Source organism: Mastomys coucha, unplaced genomic scaffold, assembly GCF_008632895.1.
Source record: "Mastomys coucha isolate ucsf_1 unplaced genomic scaffold, UCSF_Mcou_1 pScaffold4, whole genome shotgun sequence".
In the NCBI taxonomy this organism is placed as follows: domain Eukaryota; kingdom Metazoa; phylum Chordata; class Mammalia; order Rodentia; family Muridae; genus Mastomys; species Mastomys coucha.
In genome coordinates, this window is record NW_022196910.1 from 11,643,270 (window position 1) to 11,656,718 (window position 13,449).

General features: G+C 41.3%; 1 protein-coding gene across 1 annotated transcript; it reads left to right on the plus strand.

The window, feature by feature from the left end:
* The first annotated feature begins 572 nt into the window (after window positions 1–572).
* On the plus strand, window positions 573–3,276 carry LOC116076062 (MAP7 domain-containing protein 3-like). The gene is given in 4 exon segments (XM_031349640.1): window positions 573–686; window positions 688–928; window positions 931–2,926; window positions 2,928–3,276. Coding segments are annotated over 4 exon segments (2,592 nt in total). The 3' UTR covers window positions 3,169–3,276.
* The last annotated feature ends 10,173 nt before the right edge of the window (window positions 3,277–13,449 follow it).

Below are 13,449 nucleotides of genomic sequence, written 5' to 3' on the forward strand. Positions count from 1 at the left end.
CCTGGCTGTCCCTGAACTCACTCTGTAGACCAGGCTGGCCTCAAACTCAGACATCTGCCTGCCTCTGCCTCCCAAGTGCTGGGATTAAAGACGTGCGCCACCACTGCCGGCCAGTCAGTTCTGTTGAGTCAGTTCATCAGTGAGCTGAAGTAGAGTTAATAAGGGATCAGTCAGTGCAGTGAATGCAGTGCAGCGGAGTTGAGTTTGCTCCTGAGTTCATGCAGGTCAGTGCAGATCAGCAGAGGTAGTTCAAGCCAGAAAATAGGAAGGAGTCAGAAGATTAGAACAAATTACCAGAGTTAATATGAGACCAAGCAGAGCAATTTAGTGAGAAGCTGAAAGAAGCCCAATTGAATCAGTGGCTTGAAAAGGCATTTGGGCCAGAACAGCTGAGTTAAACCAGGTAGCCAGAGAACAGAAAGAACTAGAAAGGGTGAGCTTATTCAGCAGTAAGTCTCAGACAACATTTACTACAGGTGAATAAAAGTTACTTTTACAAGAAATTCTGTGCAGAAGCTACTCAAAAGATAACAAAGCAAGAACCTCCAGTGGTTCTCAACTACTCTCTGGAGATGGCTGACCCCACTTTTGCTGGTACCAGTAATAGCACACCTTTTCGGGGTCTACGTGAACGCTTGGTTGCCATGGCTCAAGAACTAGCTGAAGAAAGGCGACGTAAACATGGTTACTGACTCTTCTGCAGTTACAAAAAAGAAATCATCATGTACACCTGTTTTAGAAGGTTCTGTCCTTAAAAATGATGTCAAACAGCAGCTAGCCAAAGAACGCAGAGAAGAACGGAAACGTCAGCAAGAAGCCAGCAAGGAAAAACAACTGCTTGAGAAAGAACAGAAGGCAAAGCTGCAGTATGAAAAACAATTGGAAGAAAAACTACGCAAACTGAAGGAACAAAAGGAAAAGGACGAGCGACACGAGCTTCTGAAGAAGAAAAAAGAAAACAGAAGCAAGCAGAAGACAAAGAAAAATTTAAGGCTGTCGTGTCTCGTACAATGGAGCGATGCAATCGTATTGATCAACAACAGAAAAGGTGGTCGTGGGAGGGTGGTATGATGAATGCTGGCAAGTCGGGAAAACCAGAAAATAAACGAAGCTCCTCTCTGAGTAGAAAAGACAACAGCCGATCATATCACAGTGCTGATGTGCAACCCGTGGATGTCACACCTAGCACAACCAAATATTTTTTCCGCTATGTTAGTGTACCAATGTTTACTAGTGATGAGCTAAAATCTGCTATGTTCTGTAAACCATCAGCAAAGATGCCAGTTGCAGCAAATTTAGAAAAAACAAAGAAACCAGAATCTACTCTCAAGGGGGATGTGGAAAGATCAGCAATGGTGAATAGAGAGATCCCACCCAGAATGAGAATTGAAGTACCCTCTCCAACAAAATTCTTCCAGAACACAGAGGGCATCTCTAAAGTTAAAGAGAACGCTTCCCAGAAGGTGCATATTGATGAGAACATAGCAAGGCACCCTAAACCAAATGTTGAAGAACTCCTCTCAGAAAGGTTGGATACCTCCTCTCCAAGTGTTGAACCATCATCCCCCACAGTGAGTGAGCATTCATACCCCTCGCTGGCTACCAGCTCATCCTCCTTTGTGAGTGTGGAAATATCTCCCATTGTCAGCATAGACACCTCACCTGAATTAAGTACGGACTCAAGGAGTATGGAAGTGGCCTCAGAAGTTAAAACAGAAGCACCTTCCCTTCAGGCCAGGAGGGAAGCACACCTTGAAGCAAGTGTGGGAGGACAATGTGAGACAAATGTTGAAGGATCACCACAGAACCCAGAAATGGACAAAAGAAATATAAACCTTACCACCAAGAAGCCCTTACTATGCCACATGCCATGTTATAGATGGCCATCATCTCCTGCCCTTGAGTGTAGCCCACCTTCTTCCATAAAGGCTCTGCAGAGTCGAAAGATATGACCTCCATCTCCTCTACCAGTCTCATCAAGATTATCAACGAAGAATTCTTTTTCATTTAAAATAACCCCAATTCAGAATATCCTATGTATGTCAAATGCACTAGATGTAGTAACAGCCAAAAAAGAAACCATCCAAAAGCATATGATCATAAAAGAATCTGATAATAAAAGTATGCCAAGTGGTGAAGTGGCCAAGAAATCTTTGATACAGGTATACCATGCTGCATATGAGCAAAAAAGCAAAAAGGAGAAAGAAAGAGTCCAGAAAGAAGAGACAAAGCAAAGCATTGCTAGGAAATCAGAAGCTATGGCAGAGAAACTAGATAAAGTCCCAGCAGAAGAACACTCACCACACAAAGAGAAGCGACAAGAAATCAATCCAACAAAGATACTTCTTGAGTCACCAGAAGGGCAGAAGGAACAGCTACAGAAAAAGGACAGTGCCATGATGAAATCTCAGGACAGTGCTGAACAGAGAAAGAAGGAACGGGAAAAAATTATGCTACAATACTTGAAAGAAAGATCAGAAAGGAGAAAGGCTTTAGAAATGTCTTCTTCATCCGAAGATGAAGCTGATGAAGAACGTGAAACAGGAAGTGAAGACTCTTTTGAGATGTTTCCATCAGGAAGAAAAATATTATCTGTGAAACTCAAAAAGTTTCACAAGGATGCCAAGACCAAGCCTCAAAAGCCTGTGTTTTTGCAAGCAGGAGCTGGTGAGGCTGAAACCGACAAAAAGGTATATTTTAACGGCAACACGAAAGCTGTCAAACAGAAAGACCCCCAATACCCTACAATTCAAGGAAAAGGCACAAAGTTACCAGCTAAAAAAATACCTACTCGCCCAATAAAAAGTAGAAAAATAAAGGAAGGCGGCACCACCATCCGTTCCACTCAAAGTGTCACTACCAATCAGGAGTGGGTTTATGACAGAGTTATAGACCTTAGTCAGATCACTGAACAACCTGTCGTTAAAAACTAGTCCTGGTAGCAACATACAAAGTTCAACGGATTCTACGATATCTCGCCAAAGTCCTCAGGCACATTTGGACCATAAGAAAAGAGCGAAATGTGTTTCTGTCCCCTTAACCAAGGTTTTGTCCCAACTTCACGTAGCTGGAAGAGCAACTACTCTTGAACACCCATTTGCTTCCGTCTATTCCAGACTGGCATTTAGAGGAGAGGTAGAAGAGAGTGCTGAGTCTGTAAATATGTAAATCCTGTGGGGTCTTGAAGATTGAAGATCTTCCACTCTGTATTAAATCTCCCAAGGCCAAGAGTCGAAATTGTCTCCTTTTATACTTGAACCCTGTCCAAAGTGGGAAAAAAAAAAGGAAAACAAAGAAAAAAAAACCATCCAACAGTCACCTTGAGAAAATATTAAGATCACTAGAATTTTAAATAAAATGTTTGTTTTCCTTGAAAAAAAAAAGATAACAAAGAGGCAGGGGTCATAGGATGTGGCTGTTTCCTACCATTCTTGCCTCCTTCCCTGCAAGAGGATGACACCTCCCCAGCCTCCAAGACATCAGGCCTGACCATGCTGTTGCTTGCTTAATGACATGTGCACAGAAACAGAGTATGTCTTGTTCAAATTGAAGCTTTGTTATCTTTCTGGTAGACCCGCTCTCTTTATCCCCATACAACATCTATTCCAGGCATGAAGCACTCCTCTAGGCTAGGTTCCAGAATGGAAAAGATACAAAGCTGACCCGGTCAGGGAGCAGCATAATACAAGCAGGGCCAAGTCATCAAGATTGGACAGTGGCTATTTCATATGACGTGGCAAGATGCACTCAACCAACATATTTTAGCAGAATCAAATAAGATCCAAATAGTGCTTCAGGAAAGGTGCAGCCAAGACTCAGCAAACACAAAGTCCTATATAATGAGCCAAGAAATTAGATGCAAGAAAAGCTTATGATCACAAAGACAAAGAGATCAGTAAGCTTCTGAAAATGTTTTTGGTAACCATGAGCAAACCTGATGTAATATTTATCTATAGTATAATTTAAATACAGAACTGCAAACTTTGCATTCTTTTCAAGCTCAATAACCTATGGGGGAAAATGACTTGCATTAACCCTGAAATAGTCTCAACAAATCTCTGACCATCTGTAATTAATTGATACTGAGAAATGGATTTTAAAACAGAAATAACCAGACAGCCAGATAGGGTAATAAGGTGAGGCCCAGTAATTCAAACATTTGGGAAGGGGAGGCAGGAGGATCAAGGCAGCCCTCATCCTCTGCTGCATAACAAATTCAAGGCCAGCCTGGGCTACAGGAGATCCTATCTCTAAGAGTCAGAACAAAACAAACAACAAAAGAACAGAAGAAAAGGGAAGGGGAAGGAAGAAAGAGATAAAAGGTGATATGTATTTAAAAGCCACCAACAATCAACTCCAAAAACACATAATAATTCAAATCAGAACTGGGATGGGCACTCCGAAGGGTGGAGGCAGAGGGACCTTGAGGCCCACAATTCAAGACCCCCATCTCAAAAAGTAAATAAAAGGAGAGAATATTTTGGAAATTAACTGTACAACTGGTTTTCAAAGCCAAATTAGGTGAATGAACTGTGTTATAACAAAGGCTTGGGAGATGGCTCAGTGAATAAGTACAATGCTTCCTTCACAAGAGTGATAAAGATGCTCAGATACCCAGCAGCCATGCAGAAAAGTCCAGCATGGCTGCATGCACCTATAACTCCAACACTTTAGGAAATGTCACTGGGACTTGCTGACCAGCCAGTGTAACCAAAATGGTGACTAAGCTCAGTGAAGAAGTTCTGTCCCAAGGGGATAAGATAGAGAATGATAGAACATGATAGACAATGTCCTCCTTTATCCTTGACACATGCACATGTAGGTCCACATACCACAGAGAGAGAGAGAGACAGAGACAGACAGAGACAGAAACAGACAGACAGACAGATAGAGACAGAGAGACAGACAGAGAGAGACAGAGAGAAACAGAAAGGTGGGGGAGACTAAAACTAACCATTCTACTTTCTAAGTTTAAAAAATAATAAAGGAAATAAAATGCATCTGTTCTATCAGACATTAACTGAGATAAACTAATAAATCAGAATAAACAGTCCTGAAGTAGACAAACCTATATGGAAACTTGGTTTGTTACAAAGCCTATTACATGCCACAAACTACACTTATGAAAAAGAAAACATCTTATGATTTCTTATAGTTCTATAGACTGAATGGTCAGCCTCTGCTGATTTCTCTTTGACTCAACTATGCAGCTGTTTTCAGCTACTGCTGGGCCAGAAGGTCCAAAATGACTGTTGGTGAATGACAGAGTCCTTAAGGTTGCCATTGGGGTCAGGGTGTGTGTGTGTGTGTGTGTGTGTGTGTGCATGTATGTGTGTGTTCATGTGTGTATGTATGTGTGTGCATGTGTGTGTGCGTGCATGTGTGTGTGTGTGTGTGTGTGTGTGTGTGTGTTCGATTGCTTCTCTTTATTAAAGTAGATTGTGGCTTATACACAGAGACGATGGTGACATCTCTGGAAGGACACAATATGGAATTGTAAGCCAATGAGAATAAACAGACTTGGCTGACTTTCAAAAGTGAGACACAAAAAAACTACCCATGGAAGATGAGAGTCTACCTTGTTCAACTTACATGAAGCCTAAGATATGAAAATAGAAGAAATCCTTTGATTGGAAACAGATATGTGTGCCAGAATATATGAATGTGTTTGTGTCCATTTAAAGGTAAATAAAAAAGGGTGGATTTCACAATAGTGAGTCACCTCTGGGAGAAGACACAGAAGGAAGCAAAGAGGACCCAGACTTCAAAGACTTGGGTAGCCTAGCCTTAAGTTAGGGATTACACATGTAGGTGCTCATAGGATTATATATAAAACTTTGTTTTCTTTGTCCAGGTAACTGGCCTAAGAAACAAATATTTCACATTTAAACAGAACACCTATTCTCTATGTTGTCAGTGGCTAGGTCTTTGATTATTGAGGTGTCTTAGTTTGGGTTTCCATTGCTTTGAAGGAACAACATGACCAACCAAGGTTAAGTCTTATAAAGCTGGCTTACAGTTTCAGGGGTTCAGTCCATTCTCTTCATTGTGGGAAGTATGGCAGTGTATAGGCAGACGTGGTACTGGAAGAGCCAAGAGTTCTACATCTTAATCTGAAGGCAGCCAGAAGACTACTCTTCTGCACTGGACAGAGCTAGAGCACAGGACCTCAAAGCCCACACCTTTGAGCTTAGGACCTCAAAGCCTATACCTATAATGACACACATCCCCCAACAAGGCCTCACCTATTCCAACATTGCCACACCTCCTAATAGTACCACTCCTTAGGTCAAGCATGTTCAAACCACCAGATGAGGTCTGCTCATATGTTATTATGTAGCCTTCTAAATCGGCCATTAGAAACCTTGGAGTATTACTTTTGCTAAACAGATTATCAAGATCACATGGGGTCAGATGCTTCTGAACTTTCTGACCCATCTGACAACTTCTAAAAATCAAATTTTAAACTAAATCTTTTTGACTTTGAGCTAACGGGAAGTTCCAGAGTCTCGGTGAAATTTGGCCCTCATCTTGTAAAGGAGAGACTTAAATTAATTAGATTTATTTGATGAGTCAGGTTACATGGGAAGCACTGTGTAACGGGAAGGCAAAGCTAATATTATTCTAGGTTATATTTACAGGTGTTGCTGAAGTTATGTTAACATTCCTAAATATGCCACATAGTATGTTGTATTAGGGTCTCTAGAGTCACAGGACTTACAGAATGTCTCCATATATTAAGGGAAGTTGTTGGAATGACTTACAATCTGTAGTCCAACTAGCCCAACTAGCCCAACTGGGCAGCTGTGAATGGGATGTCCAAGAATCTAGTAGTTGTTCAGTCCCACAAGGGTATGTGTTCAGTCTTCTGTATAAACTGGAATCCTGAAGAAGTAGGTTCTAACAGATGTGCTGGCAAGTGCAAGCAAAATGAATTGAGAACAAACACTCCCTTTTTCCATGGTCCTTATGCTGGCCTCCAGCAGAAGGTATGGCCCAGATTAAAGGTGTGAACCACCATGCCTTGATTTGGAACTTGCTCTGGCCTCAAACTCTGAGATCTGCTTGCCTGTCTCCTGGGATTAAAGGCATGTACTATCTTGCCTGATGGTAAGCTTTCCATGACCACTTTGCCTCAAGACCTGGATCACAGATGTTCCCTTCATTTCTGGATTGTAGTTTATACCAAATATAGTCAAGTTGACAACCAAGAATAGCCATCACATATATGTTCATAATTTTGCCCATTATGTTAAAACACTGTATGTTACATGAATAAATTCTCTCTCAGGAAGGTTGAAAACAGAGGAAAGATGGATGTTTTCTGCCTGTGTCCATTTCTCTTAACACAAAGCCATATGCTCCTGAAGAAAACAGATGTTCCTCTTTTTCTACTGTTAAATCCTGGCATAAGAGTCAACACGCAATGGGCAGAAAATAAATGCTTGAGACATAAATAAGGGAGTACAGATGTCAAAAATAATAGCTAAATAATATATTGTCTTTATAAATCCTTAAGACATTCATCCTCTGTGGCTTAGAAAGACGAGCGTATAACAAACAATGTTGAACTAATATGATTAAACTTTGTAGAAAGATTCTAAATTATTGATGTTATCCCCTGGAAGTCACCCTGTAATGAGTGGGGCTGTTCAAGAGGGATTTGAGGGGCTCGGAGCATTAGCAAATCTGTGCTAGACGAAGAAAATCCATATCCACTCAGTTTGTCAAATCCTTGGAAATCAGTTCTCAGGCATCTCAGCAGTTGAAATCTGGGAGAGAACCTGCAAGTGAGCCACTAGCACAGTGCTATGCTGGGTGATTCACAAGGGAGACTCTTCTCCCAAGTAGCTGGATTAATGATGTCCACATGCACAGGGTACCAGAGGACACAGGGAAGATGGGAGGTACACCTTTGGACATCTTTTGGAAATAACCAGGGTATCAGCTGGGGGCAGGAAGCCAGTCAAGGTATAAGGACCACTGGAAGAACCATCAAGTTTGGATAGCACACAGAGCGTGTTTCACCTTGATGTGACCTTTAAGAGGTTGCAGTTGGCCTTTCTCTTGCAGTAGTTGCCCTAATTTCCTGCTCAAATGCCTACATTCCCCTTTAATGGCTGTCTCCTAGGAACCATGGTCCTGCCAGTTTGGCATCAGTCACAGTATTTGGAGGAAATTTGTTTGAATGTTGGCCTTGACCTCCGAAAGGTCAAGCAGCAGACCTTTCAGACATTTCAACTTTAATGCCATTTCTGGCATTCCTGCGTGGACACAGGATTGATGAGCAAGTGGCCAAGGAGTGACTATTGGATTTAATCAATAGACACATGTCACTTAATGGAAGAAGGCATGTCATTCATTGTCATTATTAATAATTGAGCACATACTTTCAAATATAGGTAAGCATGTTAGATGTAATAAAGAACAAACAAGACTGATATGCCTTGGATTTTGAATTCTTGTTATTAATTAAAATATAATTTTGGAGGTTTTTTGTTGTTTTGTTGTTATAAGGCAGGGTCTCGCTATATGTAGACTTACATATAACAGACCTGGAACTTGCTATGTAGACCATACTGGCCCCAAACTCAGATATCTACCTGCTTCTGACTCTGAAGTGCTAGGATTAAAGGCATGTTCCCCCCATTTAGCTTAACATTGTATTTTTAATGTTTAAGAATAAGATGCCAGAGCAATTAATAATGACAATGGAAGTGTTTTATTACATAAATTATAGTAAGCAATTGTTGATAAGTATTCCAGAAGAATACCATGCTCTTTTTATTTTAAAAGTTTCAGTAATGTAAGCAACATGGATTAGAGTCCAATCTAATCTTCAGAGAAGCATTGTGGGAGTTAGCAGTCGTGAAATTAGCCTTGCAAACTCTTTAGCATTTAGCAACTTCATTCCATTTGCCCTGGGTATCTTCAATTCGGTTTTCAGGAAGTAATTAGCATGCGGCCTAATGAAGCCAGATTACTGGCTGTAAACACAACGATAAGAGGCTGCTTTCATCATTTTCTCTCTGCCAAGGAGAAACCACAAGGCAAGCAAGGGATTTTGGAATTGACTTGTCATGTATTCATACAAGATGTTCAAACAAGATGAAATAGCAGCCATTATCTTTTTTAAAAGGCTTCTCGAATAAGACAGGCCTTTAATGCGCACTCTGCAGATTAAAATACCAACATAGCAGCACTTGCCACCAGCACAGACTGTCTGCACAGAAAGTGGTCCATGGACCAGCATCCCCTGAGAAAACAACCACACACTCATCCTTAAGGGAGCTAACATGTCTTATTGCTAATGTTCCGATTGTACTTTTCCAGGGAAGATGTTAAAGTGTGTGTGTGTGTGTGTGTGTGTGTGTGTGTGTGTGTGCGCGCGCACCAGAAAAGCAAGTTGTAAATAGTAATGCAGAGAAGTGTTATTTGGAAGCTAATTAAACTAACTGGTCCCGAGATTTCAAAGGGAATCTTCCTCAAACAGAAATTGGAGGCAGTAAGTACCTTCAAGACATTACAAAGAAAATTTGGGAGTCATTTGATCTCTGCTTCAGGAAAAAAAAAGAGTTAGAGAGTATCTTTTTCAAAGCACAGAAGGCTTTTTATTTATGAGATTATCTCCAAAAAGTGTAAGCTAGCTATTAACCAAATCTTTAGTACAAGAGTGAAGAGTCTCATTGTCTCCCAGACAGAAGGATGGGTTACTAGCAGCAGCAATACCATCACCCACTCTAAAGCGGCAAACCTTGTCAGTAAGGCTGTCTGGGTCTATTGGAATAACTGAAGCCTTTGCCCACATGGTTTAACTTCATGCAGCAGACCAACTTGGGCTTAGTCACATGGTAGTGGTCACGGCAACCCAAAATCAACAAAAGGGAAAGCGTAATACTCCCTTAAAAGAGCTTCTTTCAAGGTGTTCTTTGTAGAGATGGGGATGCAGTTCACTCCGTAGAGTGCTTGCATAGCACGTGTGAAGCTATGGGCTCCTTCTTCAATACAGTTTAACCTGGGTAAGGTGGATCACACCTAAAATGCCAGCATTCCAACGGTAGAGGCAGGAGAATCAGGAATTTGAGGCCATCTTCAGCTATGCAGTGAATTAGAAGCCAGACTGGACTAAAGACCCTGTCTCAGACATACACACATGCATGCATGCCTCAAGATGACTATTTTAGCTTATGTGTATGAATGTTTTGCCCATGTGTGTATGTCTGTGCACCACCAAGTGCATGCCTGATACCCTCAGAAGCCAGAAGATAATGTCCAATCACCTGGCTCTGGAGTGATAGCCACTGATAGTGGTTCGCCACCATGTTGACGCTGAGAATTGAATCCACCTCAGGCCTCTGCAAAAGGAGCCAGTGACATTCACTATCGAGCCATTTCTTCAACCCAAAATTTTAATTTCTGTTCCCCTCATCCCTCCAGGCAAGGTCTTTCTACACAGCCCTGGTTGTCCTGCAATTCACTTTGTACACCAGGCTGGCCTACAACTCACAGAGACCTACCTGCCTCTGCCTCCTGAGTTCTAGAACTAAAGGTATATTCCACCACACCCAGTTCATAAATAACATTTGAATAGGAAAAAAAATCACAGGAAACAAAATGTTTCTATTTTTTAAGGAAGCCTTTGGGATAGGATGTTACAACCAACATGAGTCCATTACACATAAGTGGCTCCTTAGAAAAGGCTGGTCCTACCAGAGGCCCTTCCTGCTCTTGGGAGCTCTCCCTCCTGCTCCAAGTACCCAGTTCTTCCCTCTTGAACCCTCAGATTGCACTGCAAACAGGGTTTTCCCTCCTCTTTGCCCATTTGCTGAAAATAAAAGCTCTTAGGAAGGAAAGAACTTAAAGACTTCTCTTTTAGCTTGCTGTCTGTGAGAAGGGAAAGGGGATGGGAAATGGGCGGTGAGTGCAGAGATCACTTCTAAATTTCCATTGGATGCATTGCAGTGGGGAAATATAAAGTGTAGTCTCTCTTATAAGCCTCAAGAGATTAATCTTCTTATGCTGTTGATGAATCTAGTAGTACATTCCAAAAAGGGGAGGCTTGGGTTGGTACTCTCAACTCACACAGACTAAAGTCCCTTCAACCAGTTCTGTTTACAGTTAGTTTAATTAAATCTCCCTTAAAACACTTTAAATTGCATTCATAAATTCAGCGTTTTCAATTTTCTTCTTTTAAGCACATTAATTACCAATTCAGACAAGCAAAACATCCCCCAAGTACTTGCAGGCTAAATTAAATTTATAAATATAATGAATCTCTTAAAGATACCAATACAGTACCATTTGTGAGACATAAAATCCTCTCATATCTCCTAGTCATAGACCACAAATCTAAACTGTTTCCCCACTGCACATTCCAAGTAGAAACCTAAAGATTAATCTCTCAGACACACTCATACATCTCATTTTATAAACACTGTGAACATCACAAATGTGAAATACACACAGATTGTCTCTAGTTTGCTAATGCTCTATATTTGCTATATCACTTTCCAGACTTATGTTCAAGTCTCCCCAAAGCTACAACGCACGTATACGCACTAGAACTAAGGGAATAGGTGGCAAATCTCAAATTGAGTGGCTGTTTCTATCCAAGCAAATAGCAATTATCTTTTGCCAGAGACTTTTGGCCCAAAGTCAGATATGAATTCCAAAGTGATTTTATTTTCACCAAAAATTAGAAATGATGCATATGCCCTTTCAGAAAATTAGTCATGCCAACTAGCTAAAAATTCCTTCCTAGGGAAGACAAGCAATGTCTACCCCTCCTTCAAAGGCCCAAATGACAACTGTCTTAGTTAGGGCCCTTCCCCCATCAATCACTAATAAAGAAAATGGCCTACAGGCTTACTTACAGCCTGATCTTATGGAGGAATTTTCTTAATGGAGGTTCTCTCCTCTCGGCTTTAGTTTGTGTCAGGTTGATATAAAACTATCTAGCACAACACACCAAGGTGTGATTTCACACAAGTTCACCTGGGGGAAACAATGAGCTTATTTATGCTTACTTACAGAACATGAAGGTTGTGGGCAGAAGTATAACCAAGCATCCTGGAGACCCAGCAGGCTTGATTAGTTCTCCAAGGCTACACAAATTCCTTTACTCTTCTCATTCATTCTTCCCCATTTAAATACTCAAGCCCCACCCAGAGACCCTGAGGCCACTTGCTCTTAGGCCAGAATTACAAAGAAATGGTTGGGAGGGATGGCTTGTATTCAGATGAAGGTCCCATAATTCTCCCTACCCACTCTTTCCTTGAAGGAATGTCCACAGTCAACAAGCCCAGCTCTGACGAGCTTTAGTGAATACCACCAGCTGTTGTCTTGAAGATCTTGGTCCAGAAAATAGTCTTGTAAAAGTAGACAAAGCATAAACCAGGCAATGACTGATTTTGTGAACCTGCCTCCTGGGTTTAGATTTATAGTGTGTCACTGGGGTGGGTTTTGAGGTTCCAGATGCTCAAGACAGACCCAGTTTCACTCTCTTTTCCTGCTGTCTACTGATCCAGTCAGCCTGTGTGCTACCATGCTTCCCACCATGATGATAATGGACTAAACCTCTGAACTGTAAGCCAACCTCAATTCAATGTTTTCCTTTGTAAGAGTTATCACAGTCATGTTATATCTTCACAACTACAGATGTCCTAAGAAAGATAGAGGCTGATACCAAGAACTGGGGTACTGCTGTAATAGGCTGGATCGGGCTTTTGTTTAGAGGAATATAAACACTTTGACTTTGGTCTAGAAAAGCCATTTAATGGGCCATGCCAGTAGGAACATGGAAGACAATGTTGCTGAGGGTGATTTGAACTGGGCCAGCTCAAGAAATTACAGAGGAAAGTATTACTATGTGGCTTATAGACTCTTCTTGTGGTATTTTGGCAAAGAATGTGTCTACTTTCTGCCCTTGTACAAAAACAAAACAAAACAAACAAACAAAAAAACTTGCCTGAGGCTAAATCAAAGAGTCATGGATTAACAGCTTTGGAAGAGGACATTTCCAAACAAGCTGTGTTCTGTGGCTATTATTGGTCAGTCTTATGCAGCCTTGTCATGAAAAAGAGCAAAAAGAGCAAGTAAAAATGCAAAATGTACAGTTGGAGCAGAAAAGGAGCAGCAGGAAGTATAAACAGATTTAAAGAAAAGCCTGATGCTAGGTGGGATAAAGGGAGTAGTGACCTCAGACCTACCCAACTAAGCTGCCAACCCGTGAAAAGGAATTAAAGAAAAGTTTAGGGCCAGGTGTGGTGGCACATACTTTTAATCCCAGCACTCAAAAGGCAGACTGGCAGATCTCTGAGTTCAAGGCTAGCCAGGTCAACAGAATGAGTTCCAGGTTAGCCAAGTAAATGAAGGAAACCATCAAAAACAGAAAGCTGATGAAAATGTTTGTGAGCTCATGAACACATCAACCTTTACATGTGTCTGGAA